Source organism: Somniosus microcephalus, chromosome 6 (genome assembly GCF_052327205.1).
Source record: "Somniosus microcephalus isolate GS21.2 chromosome 6, FLI_Smic_1.0, whole genome shotgun sequence".
NCBI classification, from domain to species: Eukaryota; Metazoa; Chordata; class Chondrichthyes; order Squaliformes; family Somniosidae; genus Somniosus; species Somniosus microcephalus.
Window position 1 is genome coordinate 78,145 of NC_140992.1, and position 26,252 is coordinate 104,396.

The following is a 26,252-nucleotide window of genomic DNA, read 5'->3' on the forward strand; positions in this document are numbered from 1 at the left end:
AATTTCCTGCCCGCTCCCCGTAACCCTTAATTCCCTTTACTTCTACGAAACTATCTATTTCTGTTGTAAATTTATTTAATGATGTAGCTTCCACAGCTTTCTGGGGCAGCAAATTCCACAAACCTACCACCCTCTGAGTGAAGAAGTTTCTCCTCATCTCAGTTTTGAAAGAGCAGCCCCTTATTTTAAGATTATGCCCCCTAGTTCTAGTTTCACCCATCATTGGGAACATCCTCACCGCATCCACCCGATCAAGCCCCTTCACAATCTTATGTTTCAATAAGATCGCCTCTCATTCTTCTGAACTCCAATGAGTAGAGTCCCAATCTACTCAACCTCTCCTCATATGACCACCCCCTCATCCCCGGGATTAACCGAGTGAACCTTCTTTGTACTGACTCGAGAGCAAGTATGTCTTTTCTTAAGTATGGACACCAAAACTGTATGCAGTATTCCAGGTGCGGTCTCACCAATACCTTGTACAACTGCAGCAATACCTCCCTGTTTTTATATTCCATCCCCCTAGCAATAAAAGCCAACATTCCATTGGCCTTCTTGATCACTTGCTGCACCTGCATACTAACTTTTTGAGTTTCGTGCACCAGGACCCCCAGATCCCTTTGTACTACAGTACTTTCCAGTTTCTTGCCATTAAGATAATAACTTGCTCTATGATTTTTTCCTGCCAAAGTGCATAACCTCACACTTTCCAGTATTGTATTCCATCTGCCAAATCTCTGCCCACTTACTTAGCCTGTCTATGTCCCTTTGCAGGTTTTTTATGTCCTCCTCACTCACTATTTTCCGTCCCATCTTTGTATCATCTGCAAACTTTGATATGTTACACTCGGTCCCCTCCTCCAAATCGTTAATATAGATTGTAAAGAGTTGGTGACCTAGCACTGACCCCTGCGGAACACCACTAGTTACTGGTTGCCAATCTGAGAACGAACCATTTATCCCAACTCTCTGCTTTCTGTTAGAGAGCCAATCCTCCACCCACGCCAGAATATTACCCCCAATCCCGTGACTTTTTATCTTGAGCAATAATCTTTTGTGTGGCACCTTGTCAAATGCCTTTTGGAAGTCTAAATACACTACGTCCACTGGTTCCCCTTCATCCACCCTATATGTTACTTCCTCAAAAAACTCCAGCAAATTTGTCAAACATGACTTCCCCTTCATGAAACCATGCTGAGTTTGTCCTATTAAATTATGTTTATCCAAATGTCCCGTTACTGTCTCCTTAATAATGGACTCTAACATTTTACCAACCACAGATGTTAGGCTAACAGGTCTATAGTTTCCAGCCTTCTGCCTACTACCCTTTTTAAATAAGGGTGTTACATTAGCAGTTTTCCAATCTGCCGGGACCTTTGCTGAGTCCAGTGAGTTTTGGAAAATTATTACCAATGCATCCACAATCCCTACCGCTACTTCCCTCAAGACCCTAGGATGCAAGCCATCAGGTCCAGGGGATTTATCCGCCTTGAGTCCCATTATTTTACCAAGTACCACTTCCTTCGTGATTTTAATCGTATTTAGTTCCTCCCCCCCCCCCCCCCCCCCCCCCGAGCCCCCTGTTTGTCCAGCGTTGGGATATTCTTAGTGTCCTCTACTGTAAAGACTGATACAAAATAATTGTTCAGTGTTTTTGCCATCTCCATGTTTCCCACCATTAATTTCCCGGTCTCATCCTCTAAGGGACCAATATTTACTTTAGCCACCTTTTTTCTTTTTATATAACTATAGAAACTTTTGCTGTCTGTTTTTATATTTTTTGCTAATTTACTTTCATAATCTATCTTCCCTTAATCAATCTTTCAGTTATTTTTTGCTGTCTTTTAAAGACTTCCCAATCTTCCATCCTCCCACTAGATTTGGCTACTTTATATGCCCTTATTTTTAGTCGGATACGATCCTTAATTACTTTACTTAGCCACGGATGGCTATCTTTTCTTTTACACCCTTTTTTCCTCAGTGGAATATATATTTTTTGGAAGTTGTAAAATAACTCCTTAAATGTACACCACTGATCATGTACCGTCTTACCCTTTAATCTATTTTTCCAGTCCACTCTAATTAATTCTGCTCTCATACCTTCATAGTCTCCTTTATTCAAGCTCAGCACGCTTGTTTGAGATTCAACCTTCTCACCCTCTAATTGAATATGGAACTCAACCATGTTATGGTCACTCATTCCAAGGGGATCCTTTACTAGGACATTTTTAATTAATCCTGTCTCATTACACAGGACCAAATCTAAGGTTGCTTGCCCCCTGGTTGGTTCAGTTACATACTGCTCAAGAAACCCATCCCTAATACACTCAATGAACTCATCCTCAAGGCTGCTCTGCCCAATTTGATTTGTCCAGTTAATATGATAATTAAAATCCCCCATAATTATAGCTGTTCCCTTATTACAAGCCTCAACTATTTCCTGATTAATACTCCGTCCAACAGAGTTGCAACTGTTCGGAGGCCTATAGACTACACCCACTAGTGTTTTTTTCCCCTTATTATTCCTTATCTCCACCCAAACTGTTTCACTATCCTGCTCCTTTGACCCAATATCATTTCTCTATTATAGTGATTCCTTCCTTAGAGCAGAGAAGGCTGAGGGGGGACCTGATTGAGATGTACAAAATTATGAGGGGCGTAGATAGAAAGGAACTTTTCCCCTTAGTAGAGGGGTCAATAACCAGGGGGCATAGTTTCAAGATAAGGGGCAGGAGGTTTAGAGGGGATTTGAGGAAGAACTTTTTCACCCAGAGGGTGGTTGGAATCTGGAACTCACTGCCTGAAAGGGTGGTAAAGGCAGGAACCCTCACAACATTCAAGAAGCATTTAGATGAGCACTTGAAGGCTACGGACCAAGTGCTGGAAAATGGGATTAGAATAGACGGGGCTTGATGGCCGGCGCGGACATGATGGGTCGAAGGGCCTCTTTCTGTGCTGTATAACTCTGACTCTGACTTTCTGTACTGAAGATATGCTCTCATTCTTCTGCATGATCTCCTAATCCGGTGCAGAGACAGCAGACTGTTCTTTTGAAACGTTCCATTCCAACTGTCATCCACCATTGCTGGTTAATTAAATTAGCAGAAACAGATAACTCAGAATTGCACATTCTGTCATTTGCACCTTGAGGACTAACTCGTTTGCTTTCTGTTCTAAAGGACTGGCTTTGTCTGTAACCACAAGATTGGAAGTTCTGGATCTCTCCATGAATAAAAGTGTGGGAAGTGGTTTGGAAATCTTATTTCAGGAGCTGAGGCATGTACCTCATCTGCAAGTATTAAAGTTGCGTATGTGTGGATTGGCACAGGGCAACATCCAGGCTTTAGGTAAATTCTCGAATGTGGTAATGAGGCAATATCAATTTTTCCTCTTGTATTTCTTAGTTGTCTTCACCTCTTACCTCTCCTCATCACCCCTTCCCTATTTCTCCTCTTCCTCTCTCTCCTCTCCCCTATTCCTCCTCCTCATCCCACCTTTCTATTTTTCCTCCTGCTGAAGTTGTGTGATGTGCAGTACAGCATATGCAGATCATGGAATCGTAGAAACTTACAGCACAGAAGGAGACCATTCAGCCCGTCATGCCATTGCTAGCTCTATGAAAGAGCAGTCATGTTTAGTCCCACCAACACCCCCTCCCCCTCGCTTTTTCTCCATAACCCTGTAAGTTCCTCATCCTCAAGTACCTGTGGAACTCCCTTTTAAAATGATTTATAGAATTGGCTTCCACCACCTTTTCAGGTGGAGCATTCCAGATCCTGATATCTGAGTGAAAAAAATTCTCATCTCCCCTCTAGATCTTTTGCCAATGATTTTAAATCTATGACCTCTGGTTATTGACCCACTCACCAAAGAGAATAGTTTTTCTCTCTCTACTTTATCAAAACCTTTCATCACCTTGAAAGTCTCTATTAGGTCACCTCTTAACCTTCTCTGTTCCAAGGAGAACAGACCTAACTTTTCCAACCTCTCCTCATAACTGAAGTCCCTCATCCCTGGTAACATCCTGGTAAACTGTTTTCAAGAGGAGACTGGATAGGCACTTGAGGGAAATAAACTTGCAGGGCTACAGGGATAGAGCGGGGGAATGGGACTGACTGAATTGCTCTAGAGAGCTGGCACAGACTCGATGGGCTGAATCGCCTCCTTCTGTGCTGTTATGGCTCTGTGACTCTATAAACCTCCTCTCTACCCTTTCTAAGGCCTTTACATCTTTTCTGAAGTGTGGTACCCAGCATTGTCCACAATACTCCAGCTAAGACCTAACCAGTGATTTATAAAGTTCTAGCATGATCTCTTTGCTTTTTTATTCTGTGCCTTTATTTATGAACCCAAGTAACCCATATTTTTTTTAACCACCTTATCAACTTGCCCTGCCACCTTTAAGGATTTATGTATATGGACACCAAGGTCTCTCTGCTCATCTACATTTTTCAAAATCGTGCCATTTATAGTAGTCTTTCTGTATTAGTCCTCCCAAAGTGCATCACTTCACACTTCTCCACTTTTAACTCCATCGGCTGTGCTTCTGGCCATTTCACCATCCTGTCTGTCAGCCTGAAGCCTGTAACTATCCTCATCACTATCTACTAAGTTGCCATGTTTTGTATTATCTGCAAACTTTGAAATGCTGCTCCCTCCACCCGAGTCTAGGTCGTTATAAAAATTGAAGAGTAATGGACCCAAAACTGACCCTTGGGGAACACCACTGCAAACCACCTCCCAGTTTGAAAACATCCATCCACCACCACCCTCTGCTTCCTGTCACTGAGCCAATTCCGTATCCATACTGCCACTTTCCCCTTAATTCCATGGGCTTCCATCTTCTTAATAAGCCTCCTGTGTAGTACTTTGATAAATACCTACCAAAATTGCATATGTACAACATCTACTGCACCACCTTGATCAACCTTCTCTGTTACCTCATCAACAAATTCCTAAATTTGTTTTTTACTTGTTTGAAGATTGTTCTACTCTCAATTTAATTTAATCCATTTTTTCCAGATTTACCTTCCCAAACCATATATAAACTTTCCACCATAGTGTGCCCACCACCCAAAACCCCCTCCCCCACTTCATGATGTCACCGGCTGCTGTTGGAGAAACCTCCGGCTTGGTGACATGACCCGCAGAGAGTCACGATCGCGTGAAGGCTGAAGAGTTGGGAATCGGGAGGCTTGAGAATCTCAGGTTTCAGCATTTGGGCAGGGGGGTGGGGTTGCGGTCTCCGAAATCGGGGGGTTCTCGAAATATGGGGGGCATACAGTTTCCCCTCTCCACCTGCTCACGGGCAGCCTCCTGGTTCCTGGACCTTGTCTCAACAGCTGCTGGTGCAAAACCACAAGCAAAAATACTCAACTACAGGAGACCCAACCTTTTATAAAGTAAATGCAATAACATTTTAGAAGTCACATGAATGAATGAAATAAACAACATCCAATGAGTCACCTTTGTCCGTGACGGATTTTTATCTCAAAGAACTCCAAGTTCGTCAGTCATGACCTCCCTCTCGAGTAGTCATGCTGGCTCTCTTCTATGAATCTTTATTTCCCCTGGTGATTCATCATTTTTTCCTTCCGGGTGTACTGCTGTTCGTTCCCTGCAGTGGATGTCAGGCTGACCCTGTAGCTCTCTGGGTTATGTCTTTGCTTCTTTTTACAGATTGGCATCACATTCCCTGTTTTCAATTCTCCGAGGTCATGCCCATTACCAAGGATTCTCTAAATGTACCCACTAGAACATCTCCTGTTTAATTTTAAAAAGCAAGATGCTGGAAATCTGAAATAAAACAGAAAATGCTGGAAATACGCAGCAGGTCAGGCAGCGTCTGTGGAGAGAGAAACAGATAACATTTCAGGTCGATGACCTTTTCATCAGAACTGGAAAAAGTTAGAGATGTAACCAGTTTTAGGCAAGTGCAGGGAAAGGGGGGAGGGAGGAAAGAACAAAAGGGAAGGTCTGTGATAGGGTGGAAGGCAGGAGAGATTAAATGACAAAAGGGATGCTGGTACAAAGCAAAACGGGGTGTTAATGGGACAAGTAAAGAAACAAAAGATGGGTCTAATACAAAGATGGGTCTAACTGCACATATTTCCCTCCTTACTGAGTGGAAAGTTTTCAGTCTTTGACCTGTGACCTATAATACCAAGCATTATTTTTCCCTTGATATTATTTAACTCAAACCAAATACTTTCACTTCATTAACACCCAATTCCAATGTGTCTGACTTGCTTATCAATACGTTCCCCCACCACTGTTCATTCAATCTGTATCAGGCAGATTTCACCTGCAAAACAAACTTGTGTATAGATCTTTCCTTTAAAAAGGTTTTTACAAAATGTCCCTCCTGACCCAAATTCCAAATCTGACCCAAGGTTGTCCTCAATCAATGAAAATATGGTTTGCTTCAACATCTGTAGGTAACTCACTGGAACATATACCTGGTGTAAAGAAGATGGTTTTCTCCTGCAATGACATTGGAGGTGGCTTCAAGGAGACAGCGGCCCATTTGTTGAACTTCACGCAGCTCCGAGTGTTGGATGTCCATCGGTGCTCCTTGACTGAAGATGATGTTTCTGCTCTGAGTGAGTAAAGTTCCAATCAACCATCCTGTTACTATTGTTAACCCTTGGGAGACCCAACACATCTCCAAGACTATGTCCTTCAGAGTGAATGTTTTGGGAGGTCTGATCATTTATGAGCTCATCAAGAAAGTCACTTCTTATATCCATGTCAGTATTTGGGTGCCCCGTGGGTGGGGTGAGATCTCTCGGGTGGAGGGTCCCCAGGTGGAGGGTTGCTCTGTAAGAGAAAGAGGAAAACTCCCCATATCTGTTCCAATCTCGGAAGATTGCCCTGACTACATTTAGTGTGACATTTTTCCATTCTCCCTGGGTGACTGCCTGTGCTCACAGAAACTGGATTGAGATGAAAATTTTGTGTATGTCTCTTGTAGCCATCAGGTAGGAAAGATTCCCTATCGCAGTGTCCGCTGTGGCTTAGTGGATAGCACACTCGCCTCTGAGTCAGAAGGTTGTGGGTTCAAGTCCCACTCCAGGGACTTGAGCACATAAAGCTAGGTTGACACTCCAGTGCAGTGCTGCACTGTCAGATGTGCCGTCTTTCAGATGAGACATTAAACCGAGGCCCCGTCTGCTCTCTCAGATGGATGTAAAAGATCCCATGGCACTATTTCAAAGAAGAGCAGGGGAGTTATCCCCGGTGTCCTGGCCAATATTTATCCCTCAACCAACATAACATTAAAAAAAACAGATTATCTGGTCATTAGTGTGATAATAATAACTTCCGGGAAGTCATGTGCACATCACTTACTGTGAACTGTGAACTCTGTGCATACATCACTTCCTGTGCATACGTCACTTGTATTTGGACTAGTATAAATACTGAACTGCTCAGTATGGTAAAAGGGCTTCACCTAGAGGCATGGTGAAGACCGCTCTTGTATATAGTTTAATTATAAGTTGCTTAAAGCTTACTTTAAAGTTCCTTGATGTGTGAGACTCTTTTGTTACATCAATTTAAGCAACTTAGTATTTACACTCTCAAATACTAGACCTTCGGACAAACTCGGAGTTAAGGATCCAGGGAACCACCCATCATGGAAAACATCCTTAAACCTACTCGTCTGGACTTGGACCCAAACACACCAGCAGCTGGCAGGGTATGGAAGCATTGGTACCGTACTTTTGAGAATTTTCTTGATGAATGTAAAGCGAATGCTTCTACTAAACTGAGGATACTTATCAACTATGTGACCCCAACAGTGTTTGAATATGTTGATGAATGGGATAATTACGATGAGGTGATCCAGGCACTTAAAAAACTATATGCCAAGACCGCAAATGAGGTCTATGCTAGACATCTACTGGCCACAGCCCAACAAGGGCCAGGGGAATCGATTAACGAATTCCTTCAAGAACTTCGCAGGCTCAGCGTAGATTGTAACTTTCAGGCAGCCTCGGCTGAGCTGTACCGCGAAGAAATGATTTGCGATGCCTTCATCTGCGGGATTGCCTCTCCATTTATACGCCAGCGTCTACTAGAAAGTAAAACACTTGAGCTACAAAAGGCTTTTGACCTGGCTTGTTCTCTGGATTTGGCAAAGAAAAATGCAGACCTCTATCAGCTGCCCAGATCTCGATCTGCTGCTGTAACTGCAACCAGACGATTCAAGTGGCCTCAGGTGAACCCTATCATGGAGGAATCTAATCCTGATGATACTTCTGATGAAGAAGAGGAGTATGACCCCACTTTAGCAGCCTCTTGGCAATCTAGGAAGGAATGCTTCTTTTGTGGAGATTCTTTTCACCCTAGGAAATTCTGCCCTGCTCGCAATGCGATCTGCAGTCATTGCGATAAAAAGGGACACTTTGCAAAAGTTTGCCAATCAAGAGCCTCTACGAGGGCCTATCCAGCTAAGGCCTACCGAACTGCCCCAATTAGGGCCTATCAAGATGCTCCGGCTAGGACCTATCAAGCTTCCTCTCGAGCTCTCTCCCGAAGAAGCACACCTAGAGTTTCAGCCACTCTCTGTGCAACCACACCAATTACAGCTGCTTGCCCACAGAACCTGTTTCATGCAGCTACAAAAGTTTCAATTAATGGGCATACCTTAGATGCCTTAATTGACTCAGGAAGTACTGATAGTTTCATTAGAGAACAGATTGTTGCGAAATTGAAACTACATATCTTCCCATCGGACCAGGCAATTGCGATGGCTCAGTCATCACTTAATACCAGAATCTCCGGCTTTTGTATTATTGATATGACACTTAATGGTCGCATGTATCCCTCCACCCGGCTTTCGGTGCTCAAGGACTTATGTAGTGATCTCATCTTAGGGCTGGATTTTCAAAAACAGCATAAGAAACTCACCATTGAGTTCGGCGGATCCAAACCTGGACTTACTATTTCTAATATACTGTCTAAATTACCGTTTTGTGCATTATCAGCAGCTTCACTTGATGAACCCTCATTATTTGCCAGTATTCCTCCTCGATGCAAACCAATAATAACGAAATCGCGGCGCTTTAGTCAGGAAGACCAATCTTTTATTGAGGCTGAAATCTCTCGACTTTTAGCAGAGGATATCATCGAACCATGTTCGTCGCCCTGGCGGGCTCAAATCGTCATCGTCAAGAACCCTCTAAAACCTCACAAACAACGACTATGCATTGATTATTCGCAAACCATCAATCAATATACTGACTTGGACGCCTACCCATTGCCACGCATTGATGATATGGTTAATAAACTGGCCAAATACAAAGTGTTCTCAACTTACGATTTAAAAAGTGCCTATCATCAGGTACCCTTGAAGGTCTCAGATAAGCAGTACACAGCCTTTGAGGCTAATGGACGGCTGTACCAATTTCGTCGCCTCCCATTCGGGGTTACTAATGGAGTGGCTGTCTTCCAACGGGCAATGGATGGCCTGGTTAAGCAGGAAAACTTAAGGGACACTTTTCCCTATCTTGATAACATTACTATTGCAGGTCACGATCAACAGGAACACGACGCCAACCTCCAAAAATTTCGGGATGCCCTCCATCACCGTAACTTAACTTTGAATGAATCTAAATCTGTTGAGTCGCAACCGACCATCAACATCCTTGGCTACTGCGTAGGCAATGGTATCATTAAGCCAGACCCAGAAAGACTTCGCCCGCTCCAAGAGCTCCCGTCACCTAAGAATCCGGCGGCTTTACGTCGGGCTCTCGGTCTGTTTGCATACTACGCTAAATGGATTCCTCATTTTTCAGACAAAATCCAACCCTTGCTGCATGCTCGATCATTTCCATTGGAAACGGCGGCTGTTGCAGCCTTTAACCTTCTCAAAAAAACAGTTGGAGAAAGCGGCTCTTCACTCCATCGATGAGAATCTCCCTTTCATAGTCAAATGTGATGCCTCGGAGGTGGCGATCTCGGCTACTCTAAATCAGGAAGGTCGTCCTGTAGCATTTATGTCCAGGACCTTGCAAGGTGCCGAGCTACATTATCCTCCGGTTGAGAAGGAAGCCACAGCCATCATAGAGGCGGTACGGAAGTGGAACCATTTCCTAGCTCGCCAGCACTTTACATTAATCACGGACCAGTGATCAGTCACCTTCATGCTCGATAATCGAAAACGAACCTGATGCGCTATCAATTACTCATAAAAGACTGAGAGTTAGAAGAGTAACCAAAGGCTTTTATTAACAACAGAATGGAGGTCTGCCTCGAGTGGTCGACCGGTCCAGGATACAAGGGCTGGGGAGCAGTCACCTTTATACTAGGACCTGTGGGAGGAGTCAGCCGAGGCATGTCCAGGCATGTACACAGTGGAATACAAACAGGACAAACAGGAATACAAACAGTGGTTTACCACATTCACCCCTTGTTTAAAATTGAGTCCGGCGGGGTGAAGTGTATTAAAAGTTAATGTATTGGAGTCTCTCCGGAGGTCTTGTCTGCCGCTGTGATCTGCGTGGCAACGGCAGGGGTAGTGAAGTTTCCGGCGTCGAGTCCAGCGTAGGCTGTGGCACAGGCGTGTCGTCCTCGTAGATGTCGAGCGGGTCGCGGGGCCCAGGCCTGCCGTCTGCTGGGGCTGGATATCGGATCGTGGGGGGGGGTGGTAGTGGGTAGTGGGTTACTGCGGCCCCCGAGGGTGCAAGGTCTCTTATGGAGACTGTGTCCTCCCGCCCGTCCGGGTATGCGATGTAAGCATACTGGGGGTTGGCGTGGAGGAGGTCGACCCTCTCGACCAGGGGGTCCGTTTTATGGGTCCTCACGTGTCTTCTCAGTAGGACCGGCCCTGGGGACGTCAGCCATGGCGGTAGCGATGTCCCCGATGTGGACTTCCTTGGGAAGACAAACATTTTCTCATGAGGGGTGGCGTTAGTGGCAGTGCAGAGCAGTGGAGCAATAGAGTGGAGCGCATCGGGGAGCACATCCTGCCAGCGGGAGGTTGGAAGGCCCCTAGACTTTAAGGCTAGCAGGACGGCCTTCCAAACTGTCGCATTTTCTCTTTCCACCTGTCCGTTCCCCCGGGGGTTGTAACTGGTGGTCCTGCTTGTGGCAATACCCCTAGTTAGCAGGTACTGACGGAGTTCGTCGCTCATAAACGATGAGCCCCGGTCGCTATGGATATAGCTGGGGAAGCCGAACAGGGTGAAGAGGTTGTTCAGACATTTAATGACCATGGCACTGGTCATGTCCGGGCAGGGGAAGGCGAACGGGAAACGGGAGTACTCATCAATAATATTGAGGAAGTACACATTGCGGTCGGAGGAGGGGAGAGGCCCTTTAAAATCGACGCTCAGGCGCTCGAAGGGGCGAGTGGCTTTTATCAGGTGGGCCCTGTCTGGTCTATAAAAGTGCGGTTTGCACTCAGCGCAGACTTGGCAGTTCCTGGTCATGGTCCTGACCTCCTCAATAGAGTAAGGCAGGTTGCGGGCCTTGATGAAGTGGAAGAACCTGGTGACCCCCGGGTGGCAGAGGTCATTGTGGAGGGCCCGCAGTCTATCGATCTGCGCACTGGCGCAGGTGCCACGCGATAGCGCATCCGGGGGTTCATTTAGCTTCCCGGGCCGGTACAAGATCTCGTAGTTGTAGGTGGAAAGTTCGATTCTCCACCTCAAGATCTTGTCATTTTTGATTTTGCCCCTCTGCTTGTTGTTAAACATAAAAGCAACTGAACGCTGGTCAGTGAGCAGGGTAAATCGTTTTCCGGCCAGGTAGTGCCTCCAATGACGCACAGCCTCCACAATCGCCTGGGCCTCCTTCTCAACAGCGGAGTGTCTGGTCTCCGGGCCTTGGAGGGTTCGTGAAAAGAAGGCCACGGGTCTCCCCGCCTGATTGAGGGTAGCGGCCAGGGCAAAGTCGGACGCGTCGCTTTCCACCTGGAAGGGGATGGATTCGTCCACTGCGTGCATGGTGGCTTTGGCAATGTCCTCCTTGATACGGTGGAAGGCTAAGCGGGCCTCTGCCGTCAAGGGGAAAGAGGTGGACTTGATCAGCGGACGGGCCTTGTCCGCATAGTAGGGGACCCACTGGGCGTAATAGGAGAAAAACCCTAGGCACCTCTTCAGGGCCTTGGGGCAGTGGAAGTTCCATAAGGGGACGCATCCGGTCGGGGTCGGGGCCGATGACTCCGTGTTCCACAACACAGCCAAGGATGGCGAGGCGGTTTGTGCGGAATATGCACTTCTCCTTGTTATATGTCAGGTTTAGGAGTTGGGCGGTGCGGAGGAATTTTTCGAGGTTTGCGTCATGGTCCTGCAAGTCACGGCCGCAGATGGTCACATTGTCCAGATATGGGAAAGTGGCCTGCAACGCATTTTGATCTACCATCCGGTCCATCTCCCTTTGGAAGACGGAGACCCCGTTGGTGACGCCAAAGGGAACCCTAAGGAAGTGATAGAGGCGGCCGTTTGCCTCAAAGGCAGTGTACTGGCGGTCCTCAGGGCGGATGGGGAGCTGGTGGTACGCTGATTTCAGGTCAATGGTCGAGAAGACGCGGTACTGCGCGATCTGGTTGACCATATCAGCTATACGGGGGAGTGGGTAGGCGTCCAGCAGGGTGTAGCGATTTATTGTCTGGCTGTCGTCGATGACCAGGCGCTGCTTCTCGCCGGTCTTAACGACCACAACCTGGGCTCGCCAGGGGCTGGTGCTGCCCTCAATAATCCCTTCTTTCAGGAGCCGCTCCACTTCGGTTTTAATGAAAACCCTGTCCCCGGCACTGTATCGCCTGCTCTTTGTGGCGATGGGCTTACAGTCGGGGGTGAGGTTAGCAAACAGTTGGGGGGGGGTGACTCTGAGTGTGGAGAGGTTGCACCTGGTGCGCGGCGGGCAGTTTGGAAGCTGCTGGCTGCGGACTGTGAGTGGGGGTAGGGGTCCACCGTACGCCATCGTAACACTTTTAAGGTGGCACTGAAAATCTAACCCCAGCAGGACGGCAGCGCAGAGGTCAGGCAGGACCAGAAGTTTAAAATGATCGTACACGGTCCCGTCTACTACGAGTGTCACCACGCAGTAGCCGCCGATGTCCGCCGACTGGGACTCGGAGGCCATAGAAATCCGCTGTTGCGCAGGCAGGACTGGGAGAGAGCAATGCCGCACCGTGTCAGGGTGGATGAAGCTCTCCGTGCTCCCAGAGTCAAAAAGGCAGATTGTATCGTGACCATTTACCTTAATGTCCATTGTGGAACTGGCCAGTTGGTGCGGTCTCGCTTGGTCCAGTGTAACGGATGCCAGCGTAGGGGTCGGTGTGTCGCTGCGGGTATCAGATGAGGCGGTGTCGGGGGCCTGCTGCGTCCCGGCTGTCGTCCAAGATGGCGGCGTCCATGATCCCCATGTGGCTGGAGGCGTCCAAAATGGCTGCTGTACCGGTGATTCGCACATGGCCGGGGAGGTGCAAGATGGCGGCCCGCATGGCCCACACGCGGCGCTGCTGGGGTTCGGGGTGGCTTTGGCCCTGCAGACGCTAGCGTAGTGTCCCTTCTTCCCGCAGCCCGAGCAGATCGCGTTTTTCGCCGGGCAGCGCGCTCTGGGGTGTTTTGCCTGGCCACAGAAGTAGCATTTCTGGCCTTGGGGCACTGCTGTCTGGCCTTGGGACACTGCTGCGGTAGTTGGGCCGTTGTTGGGGTGTGGCTGGGGTGGCACGGCGCTATGAGGCGGTCCTACCGTGTCCCAGGCTGTCATTCCCCGCGGCGTCCACGGTGCAGAGGAGTAGGCATCCATGCCCTGGTAGGCTGCATCCAACGATAGTGCGAGTTCAGAGGCCTTGTTGAGGTCGAGGTTACTCTGCTCCAACAGTCGCTGTCGGGTGTAATTGGATCTGTGGCCCGCTACAAAAGCGTCCCGGATAAGTTCCTCTGTGTACACGGCGGCCTTTACATCCTTACAACCACAGGCCCGGCCAAGCACAGACAGTGCCTGAAGGTATTCCACGGTCGATTCCCCAGGTTGTTGTTTACGACTCCCCAGGAGGTGCCTGGCGTACACTTCGTTCACTGGGCGCGTGTACTGGTCCTTGAGGAGCTTGATAGCGTCCGCGTACGAGGTCGCGTCTTGGATGACCGAGTACACTCGGTGGTTCACTTTGGAGGTCAGGACATCCAGTTTGTCCTCGTCCGATTTGATTGCTTCGGAGGCGGTCAGGAATTTTTCGAAACACTTAAGCCAGTGAGTAAACTTGGTGGATGAGTCCGCCTCCCGATGATCTAAGTCCAGGCATGCTGGTGTGAGGATCTTCTCCATTATAAAAATGTTGTTAATAAAATTGATGCGCTATCAATTACTCATAAAAGACTGAGAGTTAGAAGAGTAACCAAAGGCTTTTATTAACAACAGAATGGAGGTCTGCCTCGAGTGGTCGACCGGTCCAGGATACAAGGGCTGGGGAGCAGTCACCTTTATACTAGGACCTGTGGGAGGAGTCAGCCGAGGCATGTCCAGGCATGTACACAGTGGAATACAAACAGGACAAACAGGAATACAAACAGTGGTTTACCACAGAACCAAAATTAAGAATAATAAAATACAGCTTTGGAGGATGGAACTGGCCTCTTTTGGTTACACCATTCACTATCGACCTGGCAAGGAGAATGTGGCCCCGGATACCCTCACACGAGCATTCTGCTCCACTATGTCGTCCTCTACTCTCATAGATGTCCATAATGGATTGTGTCATCCTGGCATTACGCGCATGCTACATTTCGTATGATCACGGAATCTCCCTTTTTCTACTGGAGATGTAAAGAAAATGTGCTCAGAATGCCGGCTTTGTGCAGAATTAAAACCTCAGTTCTTCCGCCCCTCAGATGGTACGCTCATACACGCAACCCAACCGATGCAACGACTTAGCATCGATTTTAAGGGCCCAGTACCCTCTTCAACTCGGAACACATATTTGCTCACCATGATTGATGAATATTCACGTTTTCCGTTTGCCTTCCCCTGCTCCAATATGCTGGCGTCCACAGTAATCTGCTGCCTTGAGCAGGTGTTTTCTCTCTGTGGCATGGCGGCTTACATTCACTCGGATCGGGGTCCATCCTTTATGTCAAGGGAACTCGAGGACTACCTCTCAGAACGGGGAATTGCAACAAGCAAAACGACGCCATATCATCCCATCGGAAATGGGCAGGTAGAGAGGTATAACGGTATCATCTGGAATTCCGTACATCTTGCTTTAAGATCTCGGGGCCTACCAAACCAGCAATGGGAAACAGTGCTTCCGGATGCATTGCACTCTATACGGTCCCTTCTTTCTACAGCCACAAATACTACACCTCATGAGCGGTTCTTTGGATTCCAGCGTCGCTCATCTTATGGGACATCCCTCCCGTCATGGCTAACTACTCCTGGACCTGTACTACTCCGAAGATACGTTCGGACGTCTAAAAATGACCCTCTCGTAGACGAGGTCGAACTAACCGATGCCAACCCCACCTATGCATACATACGATATCCTGACGGCCGAGAATCTACCGTATCATTACGGGATCTGGCTCCCTGCCCACCAGGACCTAGTGGGACATCGAGTGATGGTATTTTACCAGGAGCCTCTTGGAACCTACCGGGTATCCCTCTCCAGGATCCTGATCTGACACCAACTAGCTTGGTGCCGGTAGAACCCCGTACTCAAAGTTGCGACCCTCCCAGTACCGCGCACCAAAGTACTGATCGCCACAGACCAGCTCTGCACCTCCCTCTGAACAGAGACAGACCGACTCTGCACCTATTGGGACTCGTACACGAAGCCATGATCTCCCCGACCCTTCACAGGGTAATCCAGGCCACAGACTCTGACCAATGGCCAACAGATTGTAAGCGGACCAGCGACCCTCTATGACGGGAACCCAAACGGGTGCGACTCTTCCTCGTTCGGCAGCTGCAGAATAAAAGGAAGACCACAGCCTTCTAATCTCGCAGGAGGGAAGAATGTGATAATAACTTCCGGGAAGTTATGTGCACATCACTTCCTGTGAACTGTGAACTCTGTGCATACGTCACTTCCTGTGTTTGGACTAGTATAAATACTGAACTGCTCAGTATGGTAAAAGGGCTTCACCTAGAGGCATGGTGAAGACCGCTCTTGTATATAGTTTAATTATAAGTTGCTTAAAGCTTACTTTAAAGTTCCTTGATGTGTGAGACTCTTTTGTTACATCAATTAGCACATTGCTGTTTATGGGACCTTGCTGTGTGCAAATTGGCTGCCACGTTTCTCACATTACAACAGTGACTCCACTTCAAAAGTACTTCATTGGTTGTAAAGCGCTTTGAGACGTCCGGTGGTCGTGAAAGGCGTTATATAAATGGAAGTCTTTCTTTCTATCGGTCCGGTCTGGCCCCACTAATGGTTTATATTCCAATGTGTATTTCATTTCAAGGTAAATGATCAGTTTGGAAGGGAGTAAGTTAATATTCTGACCAGTCGAGTGAAGATTTGGCGAGGGGCAGTAATAGTAGGGGATTTCAACTACCCCAATATTAACTGGGATAAAATTAGTGTGATGGGTATAGAGGGTGCGGAATTCCTAAAATGCATCCAGGAGAACTTTTTTAGCCAGTATGTAGCACGCTCAACAATGAAGGGGGCGGTTCTGGACTTAGTTTTAGGGAATGAAGCTGGGCAGGTAGATGGCGTATCAGTGGGGGAGCATTTTGGTGCTAGTGACCATAATTCAGTTAGATTTAAGGTAGTTATGGAAAAGAACAAGGATAGACCAGGAATAAAAAATTTAAATTGGGGGGAAAACAAATTTTGCTAAGCTCAGAGGGGATTTGGCCATAGTGGACTGGAAACGGCTACTTGAGGGTAAATTACTGTCAGAGCAGTGGGAGGCATTCAAGGAGAAGATCTGAAGGGTTCAGACAAAATATGTGCCCTGAAAGAAAAAAGGTGGGACAAACAAATCTTGACCCCCCTGGATGTCTAGGGACATACAGGGTAGGATAAAGAAAAAAAGGGAGGCGTATGACATATCGAGGGCTAAATACTGCAGAATCTTTAGAGGAGTGCAGGGGTGCAATTAAAAAGGATATTAGGAAAGCAAAGAAAGAGTATGAAAAATTCTTGGCAAGTAAAATCACGGAAAACCCAAAGATGTTTTATAAATATATTATGAGTAAGATGATAACTAAAGAAAGGGCCCATTAGAGATCATGAGGGTAATCTGTGAGTGAAGGCGGGAGACTTAATGAGTACTTTGCATCTGTTTTCACAAAGGAGAGGGGTGAAGCAGACATTGCTATCAGGGAGGAGGAGTGTGAAATATTAGATGAAATAAACATAGTGAGAGAGGAAGTATTGTGAGGGGTTTAGCAGCTTTAAAAGTGGATGAATCCCCAGGCCTGGATGAAATGTATCCCAGGCTGTTAAGTAAAGCAAAAGAGGAAATAGCAGAGGCCCTGACCATCATTTTCCAATCCTCACTGGCTTCAGGTGTCACGCTGGAGGACTGCTAATGTGGTACCCTTCTTTAAAAAGGGAGAAAAGGATAGACCGAGTAATTACAGGCCAGTCAGCCTAACCTCGGTGGTGGGAAAATTATTGGAAAGAATTCTTGAAGGACAGGATAAATCTTCATTTATAAAGACACGGATTAATCAAAGATAATCAGCACGGATTTGTTAAGGGAAGGTCATGTCTGACAAACTTGATTGAATTTTTTGAGGAGGCAACAAGGAGGGTAGATGAAGGTAATGCATTTGATGTAGTGTATATGGACTTTAGCATGGCTTTTGATAAGGTTCCACATGGCAGACTGGTCACGAAGTTAAAAGCCCATGGGATCCAGGGCAAAGTATCAAGTTAGATTCAAAACTGGCTCGGAGACAGGAAGCAGAGGGTTGTGGCGGTACCACCGGGTGTCCCTTACTTATAATGTACATAATTCACTATATCTTAACTATGTATGTATATAACTTACCTGTTCGGGCCGTTGCCCCTTTAAGAATGCACTGACGTCACGTCGCGTATCACGTGACTCACCCAGATGCGAGCCAGCCCAGCGCGGCCTTCCACTCCCGCGACGGTCGCCGGCACAATTCGGCCTCCCGCTCCTGCGGTGGCTGCCGGCCCAGTTCGGCCGCCCGCGATGGCTGCCGGCCCGGTTCGGCCTCCCACTCTCGCGACTTCAGCCGCAACAGCCAGCCTCCGTGCCGGGTAAACGCGCCGACGTAGCGACGTGGGTCACGTGACCGCACAAGCGCGGGCAAACGCGTCGACATCACGACGCAGGTCACGTGACCACCTAAGCGTGGGAAAACGCGACCGAGCGTGATGACGTCATCACGCTATCCACGGGATTGTGGACTCGGTCCTCGTGGCGTCCCCGCTGGGGAAGGCTCTCCTGCATCCATCTCTCTTACCTGCTGTATTTCATCTGTTTCCTGTACCTACCTGTTGGAATTCGGTTATTTTTGAATTAAAGAACTTCTTGATTGTTCTCCTGAAGTCGAACCTGATTATTTAGTAGGAATTCGTCCAACCTACTTAGGTGAACCCAAATACCTACAGGGTAATGGTTGATTGGTGTTTTTGTGACTGGAAGGCTGTTTCCAGTGGGGTTCCGCAGGGCTCCGTACTAGGTCCCTTGCTTTTTGTGGTATATATCAATGATCTAGACTTGAATATAGGGGGTATGATTAAGAAGTTTGCAGAGGATACTAAAATCGGCTGTGTAGTTGATACTGAAGAAGGAAGCTGTAGACTGCAGGAAGATATCAATAAATTGGACCGGTGGGCAGAACAGTGGCAAATGGAATTCAATCCGGAGAAGTGTGAGGGAATGCATTTGGGGAGGGTTAACAAGGAAAGGGAATACACATTAAATGGTAGGACACTTTGAGTAGTGCAGAGGAACAAAGGGACCTTGGAGTGCATGTCCACAGATCCCTGAAGGTAGCAGGCCAGGTAGATAAGGTGGTTAAGAAGGCATACAGAATGCTTGCCTTTATTAGCTGTGGCATAGAATACAAGAGCAGGGGGGTTATGCTTCAACTGTATAAAACACTAGTTAGGCCGCAGCTAGAGTACTGCGTGCAGTTCTGGTCACCACATTACAGGGAAGATGTGATTGCACTAGAGAGGATACAGAGGAGATTTACAAGGATGTTGCCAGGAGTAGAGAATCTTAGCTATGAGGAAAGACTGGATAGGCTGGGTTTGTTTTCCTTGGAACAGAGGAGGCTGAGGGGGAGTCCTTATTGAGGTGTATAAAATTTATGAGGGGCCTAGATAAAGTGGATAGAAAGGACCCATTTCCCTTAGCAGAGGGGTCAAAAACCAGGGGGCACAGATTTAAAGTAATTGGTGGAAGGTTTAGAGGGGATTTGAGGGGAAATTTCTTCACCCAGAGGGTTGTGGGGTCTGGAACTCACTGCCTGATAGGGTGGTAGAGGCAGGAACCCTAACCACATTTAAAAAGTACTTGGGATGCTCTAACCTGCAGGGCTACGGACCAAGAGCTGGGAAGTGGGATTAGGCTGGATAGCTCTTTGTTGGCCGGCACGGACACGATGGGCCGAAATGGCCTCCTTCCGTGCTGTAACTTTCTATGATTCAGTCGAATTACCTAAACAAGGACACCATTAAACTGCCCGGAACCCCCCAAAATTATAGAAAGGACATTGCGTGACTCGGGGGTAAAGTCAGCTGTTATTTAGGGTTGAGCCTGCATCCGTTGGGTTTCCACCTGCTTGATGATGGCAGGAGACTTTTGCTCGGGATTGTGTCTCCGTTCTTGTCCTGACGAAGAAGGTGTTATTTAAATTAATTTATTGCTGTTTTTATGCTTACAGCCCAGATAATCCCCTTACTGTCCAGTCTACAAGTGCTGAATTTAGCACTGAATAAGAATATAGGAAATTCTGTAAGGCATCTCATTGCTCGGCTCCGCTTTTTACCAAGATTAAAAAATCTTATTGCCAACAATTGTAACTTAACCAAGGAATCCATTGTGGAATTAGGTGAGAAAATTGCTTTCTTGATTCAAGCGGTAACTGTTCCTCTTTTCAGACTTTGGGGTTAATATTTTTGTGTTGCATAAAGATTATACAGTAAAATAACTTCTTAATGATGGGTAACAGATGAGTTAAGGTAGGAATCGGCAACAGTGAGAAGCTCCATCCTACTGCGATGTTTTAGATGAGATGCCGTTTATGGAGGGTGGAAGATGGGAGGCTGGTCAGGAGAGCGTTGGAATAGTCGAGTCTACATAACATAAGAACATAAGAAATAGGAACAGGAGTAGGCCAATTGGCCCCTCGAGCCTGCTCCGCCATTCAATAAGATCATGGCTGATCTGATCCTAACCGCCAATCCACTATGACAGGACTATCTCCTGAATCTAACAGCATTAGACACACGAAAACAGGAGCAGGATCAGGCTACACGGCCCCTGGGCCCGCTCCGCTACCCACAGGGCCATGACCTATCCGAACCTAGACTCATGTCCAAATTCCTGCCCGCTCCCCGTAACCCTTAATTCCCTTTTCTACTAGGAAACTGTCTATTTCTGTTTTAAATTTATGTAATGATGTAGCTTCGACAGCTTTTTGGGGCAGCATATTCCATGGACCTACCACCCTCTGAGTGAAGTAGTTCCTCCTCATCTCAGTTTTGAAAGAGCAGCCCCTTATTCTAAGACTATGCCCCCTAGTTCTAGTTTCACCCATCATCTGGAACATCCTCCCTGCATCCACCCGATCCAACCCCTTCATAATCTTATGTTTCAATAAGATCGCCTCTCATTCTTCTGAACTCCAATGAGTAGAGTCCCAATCTACTCAACCTCTCCTCATATGTCCATCCCCTCATCCCCGGGATTAATCGAGTGAACCTTCTTTGTACTGACTCGAGAGCAAGTATGTCCTTAAGTATGGACACCAAAACTGTATGCAGTATTCCAGGTGCGGTCTCACCAATACCTTGTACAACTGAAGCAATACCTCCCTATTTTTATATTCTATCCCCCTAGCAATGAAAGCCAACATTCCATTGGCCTTCTTAATCACTTGCTGCACCTGCATACTAACCTTTTGAGTTTCGTGCACCAGGACCCCCAGATCCCTTTGTACTTCAGTACTTTCAAGTTTCTTGCCATTAAGATAATAACTTGCTCTACGATTTTTCCTGCCAAAGTGCATAACCTCACACTTTCCAGTATTGTATTCCATCTGCCAAATCTCTGCCCACTTACTTAGCCTGTCTATGTCCCCTTGCAGGTTTTTTATGTCCTCCTCACTCACTACTTTCCCTCCCATCTTAGTATCATCTGCAAACTTTGATGTGTTACACTCGGTCCCCTCCTCCAAATCGTTAATATAGATTGTAAAGAGTTGGGGACCCAGCACTGACCCCTGCGGAACACCACTGGTTACTGATTGCCAGTCTGAATATGAACCATTTATCCCAACTCTCTGCCTTCTGTTAGATAGCCAATCCTCTATCCATGCCAGAATATTACCCCCAATCCCGTGATTTTTTATCTTAAGCAATAATCTTTTGTGTGGCACCTTGTCAAATGCCTTTTGGAAGTCTAAATACACTACGTCCACTGGTTCACCTTTATCCACCCTATATGTTACTTCCTCAAAGAACTCCAGCAAATTTGTCAAACATGACTTCCCCTTCATAAAACCATGCTGACTTTGTCTTATTAAATTATGATTATCCAAATGTCCTGTTACTGTCTCCTTAATAATGGACTCCAAAATTTTACCTACCACAGATGTTAGGCTAACCGGTCTATAGTTTCCAGCCTTCTGTCTACTGCCCTTTTTAAATAAGGGTGTTACATTAGCAGTTTTCCAGTCTGCCGGGACCTTTGCTGAGTCCAGGGAGTTTTGGAAGATTATTACCAATGCATCCACAATCCCTACCGCCACTTCCCTCAAAACCCTGGGATGTAAGCCATCAGGTCCAGGTGATTTATCCGCCTTGAGTCCCATTATTTTACCAAGTACTACTTCCTTAGTGATTTTAATCGTATTTAGCTCCTCCCCCCCCCCCCCCCTATAGCCCCCTGCTTGTCAAGTGTTGGGATATTCTTGGTGTCCTCTACTGTAAAGACTGATACAAAATATTCATTCAGTGTTTTTGCCATCTCCATATTTCCCACCATTAATTTCCCGGTCTCATCCTCTAAGGGACCAACATTTACTTTAGCCACCCTTTTTCTTTTTATATAACTATAAAAACTCTTACTATCTGTCTTTATATTTTTTGCTAATTTACTTTCATAATCTATCTTCCCTTTCTTAATCAATCTTTTTGTTATTTTTTGCTGTCTTTTAAAGTTTCCCCAATCCTCTATCCTCCCACTAGATTTGGCTACCTTATATGCCCTTGTTTTTAGTCGAATACTATCCTTAATTTCTTTACTTAGCCACGGATGGCTGTCTTTTCTTTTACACCCTTTTTTTCTCAGTGGAATATACTTTTTTTGGAATTTGTAAAATAACTCCTTAAATGTACACCACTGATCATGTATCGTCTTATCCTTTAACCTATTTTCCCAATCCACTTTACTCAATTCCGCTCTCATACCTTCATAGTCTCCTTTATTCAAGCTTAGCACGCTTGTTTGAGATACAGCCTCCTCACCCTCTAACTGAATATGGAATTCAACCATGTTATGGTCACTCATTCCAAGGGGATCCTTTACTAGGACAAAAGCATGGATGAGGGTTTCAGCAGCAGTTGAGCTGAGGTAGGGCCGGAGTTGGGCAATGTTATGGAGGTGGAAATAGGCGGTCTTCACGATGGAGAGGATATACGGGACGGAAGCTCAGCTTAGGGTCAAAAAGGACATAAAGCTTGTGAATGGTCTGGTTCAGCCTCACAGTTGCCAGGCAGCGAATATAAGAACATAAGAAATAGGAGCAGGAGTCGGCCATTTGGCCCTTCGAGCCTGCTCTGCCATTCAATAAGATCATGGCTGATCTTCTACCTCACCTCCACTTTCCTGAACTATCTCCATATCCCTTGATTCCCTTAATATTCAAAAATCTATCGATCTGTCTTGAATATACTCATCGACTGAGCCTCCACAGCCCTCTGGGGTAGAGAATTCCAAAGATTCACCATCCTCTGAGTGAAGACAATTCTCCTCATCAGTCCTAAATGGCCGACCCCTTATTCTGAGACTGTGACCCCTGGTTCTAGACTCCCCAGCCAGGGGAAACATCCTCCCTTCATCTACCCTCTCCAGCCCTGTAAGAATTTTCTATGTTTCAATGAGATCACCTCTCAGTCTTCTAAACTCTAGAGAATATTTATTTTAATTCATTTATGGGATGTGGGCGTTGCTGGCAAGGCCAGCATTTATTGCCCATCCCTAATTACCCTTGAGAAGGTGGTGGTGAGCCGCTTTTTTGAACCGCTATAGGCCTAGTCTACTCAATCTGTCCTCATGGGACAAACCCCCCCCCCCCATCCCAGGAACCAGTCTGGTGAACCTTTGTTGCACTCCCTCTATGGCAAGTATATCCTTCCTTTGGTAAGGAGACCAAAACAGTACACAATACTCCAGGTGTGGTCTCACCAGGGTCCTATATAATTGCAGTAAGATGTCTACTCCTATATTCAAATCCTCTTGTAATAAAGGCCAACATATCATTTGCTTTCCTAATTGCTTGCTGTACCTGCATGTTAACTTTCAGTGATTATGATACAGAGACAAGGACACCCAGGTCCATCTGAACACCAACATTTCCCAATCTTTCCATTTTAAAAAATACTCTGCTTTTCTATTTTTCCTACCAAAGTGGATAATTTCACATTTCTCCACGTTATATTCTATTTGTCATGTTCTTGCCCACTCACTTAGCCTGTCTATATCCCTTTGAAGCCTTCTTGCACCCTCCTCACAACTTGCATTCCCACCCAGCTTTGTATCATCAGCAAACTTGGATATATTACATTTAGTCCCCTCATCCAAATCATTGATATAGATTGTGAATAGCTGAGGCCCAAGCACTGATCCTTGCGGTACCCCACTAGTTACAGCCTGCCAACCCGAAAATAACCCCGTTTATTCCTACTCTCTGTTTTCTGTCCGTTAACCAATCCTCAATCCATGCTAGTATATTACCCCTAATCCCATGAGACCTAATTTTGTTTAATAACCTCTTATGTGGCACCTTATTGAATACCTTCTGAAAATCCAAATACACCACATCCACTGGTTCCCCCTTATCTATTCTGTTAGTTACAACCTCAAAAACTCTAACAGATTTGTCAAACATGATTTCCCTTTCATAAATCCATGTTGACTCTGCCCAATCCTATTATTATTTTCTAAGTGCACTGTTACCACGTCCTTAATAATAGATTCTAGTATTTTCCCTACTACTGATGTCAGGCTAACTGGTTTGTAGCTCCCCATTTTCTCTCTTCCCTCCTTTCTTAAATAGTGGGGTTACATTTGCTACATTCCAATCTGCAGAAATCGTTCTAGAATCTATGGAATTTTGGAAAATGACAACCAATGCATCCACTATCTCTATAGCCAACTCTTTCAAAACCCTAGGATGTAGGCCATCGGGTCCAGGGGATTTATCAGATTTCAGTCCCAATAATTTCTCCAGTGCTACTTTTTTACTTATACTGATATCTTTCAGTTCCTCATTCTCGCTAGACCCTTGGTTGTCCATTATTTCCGGGAAGTGTTTTGCATCTTCTTCCGTGAAGACAGACACAAAGTATTTGTATAATTTCTCTGCCATTTCCTTATTCCCCATTATAATTTCTCCTGTCTCAGCCTGTAAGGGATCCACATTTACTTTTGCTAATCTTTTCCTTTTTACATACCTATAGAAGCTTTTACAGTCTGTTTTTATGTCTCTTGCTAGTTTACTCTCATTCTATTTTCCATTTCTTTATCAATTTCTTGGTCCTCCTTTGCTGAATTCTAAAATCCTCCCAATCCTCAGGCTTACTACTCTCTTTGGCAGCATGATAAGCCTCTTCCTTTGATCTAATAATATCTTTAACTTCTCTTGTTAGCCATGGCTGGACCACTTTTCCTGTGGGGTTTTTGTGCCTTAAAGGAATGTATATTTGTTGTAAATTATGTATTAATTCTTTAAATGCTAGCCATTGCTCATCCACTGTCATACCTTTTAATGTAGTTTCCCAATCTACCTTAGCCAACTGGCCCCTCGTACCTATGTAATTTGCTTTGTTTAGATTTAAGACCCTAGTTTCAGATTTAACTAAGTCACTTTCAAACTCAGTATAAAATTCTATCATATTATGGTCACCCTTCCTTAAAGGCCCCTTTACTACAAGGTTCTTAATTAACCTTTTCTTGTTGCACAATATTAGACCTAAAATATCCTGTTCCTGAGTTGGTTCCTCAACATACTGATCTAGAAAACTATCTTGCATAGATTCCATGAATTCGTCCTCCACACTATTACTGCAAATTGGGTTTACCCAGTCTATATATAGATTAAAGTCTCCCAGGATTACTGTATTGCCCTTGTTACGTGCGCCTCTAATTTCTTGATTTATACTCTGCCCTACATTACAACTACTGTTTGGGGGGGGGGGGGGGCCTATAAATAACTCCCACCAATGTTTTCTGCCCCTTGCTGTTTCTTAGCTCCACCCAAACTGATTTTACTTCTTGATTTTTGAAACTAAGATCCTTTCTCTCTACTGTCTTTATCCCATCCTTTATTATCAGGCCTACCCCTCCTCCTTTTCCATTTTGCCTATCCCTTCTAAAAGTTATGTATCCTTGAATATTTAGTTCCCAACCTTGGCCACTTTGCAACCACGTCTCCATTATGGCTATTGGATCAAACCTATTAATTTCTATCTGCGCTATTAATTCATCTCTCTTGCAAATGCTTTGCACATTCAGATATAGTGCCTTTTAGATTTGACTTATTTCTCTCTTTCCCTGATGTCACCTTAGTCACTGATGCCTTATTACCTTTGTTGCTCTCTCTGTCCCTTCCTGACCCACTCTGCTTATTTTTACCCAAAACTCTACTCTGCTCTAGAGCCTTGACATTTCTCTTGCTACTTTTAAATTTACTCTTTCCTGAATCCGCTCACCCCCAATTCATTAGTTTAAAGCCCTGTCTACTGCCCTAGTTATTCAGTTCGCCAGGACACTGGTCCCAGCCCGGTTTAAGTGGAGCCTGTCCCAACGGAGCAGCTCCCTCTTTCCCCAGTACTGGTGCCGGTGCCACATGAACTGAAA

The 26,252-nt window shown here is 45.9% G+C and overlaps 1 protein-coding gene across 7 annotated transcripts in view; it reads left to right on the forward strand.

The window, feature by feature from the left end:
* LOC147115359 (leucine-rich repeat-containing protein 31-like) overlaps window positions 1–26,252 on the forward strand; it is a 109,248-nt gene that overhangs the window by 49,565 nt on the left and 33,431 nt on the right. For 4 of the 7 annotated variants that reach the window (XM_085989609.1, XM_085989613.1, XM_085989611.1 and 1 more), the window contains 3 exons: window positions 3,180–3,347; window positions 6,438–6,602; window positions 19,834–20,001. In XM_085989609.1, the coding sequence (XP_085845735.1) occupies window positions 3,180–3,347; window positions 6,438–6,602; window positions 19,834–20,001 (501 nt within the window). The remainder of the gene's footprint in view (window positions 1–3,179; window positions 3,348–6,437; window positions 6,603–19,833; window positions 20,002–26,252) is intronic. The other 3 variants (XM_085989614.1, XM_085989610.1, XM_085989612.1) reach the window with 2 other exon arrangements.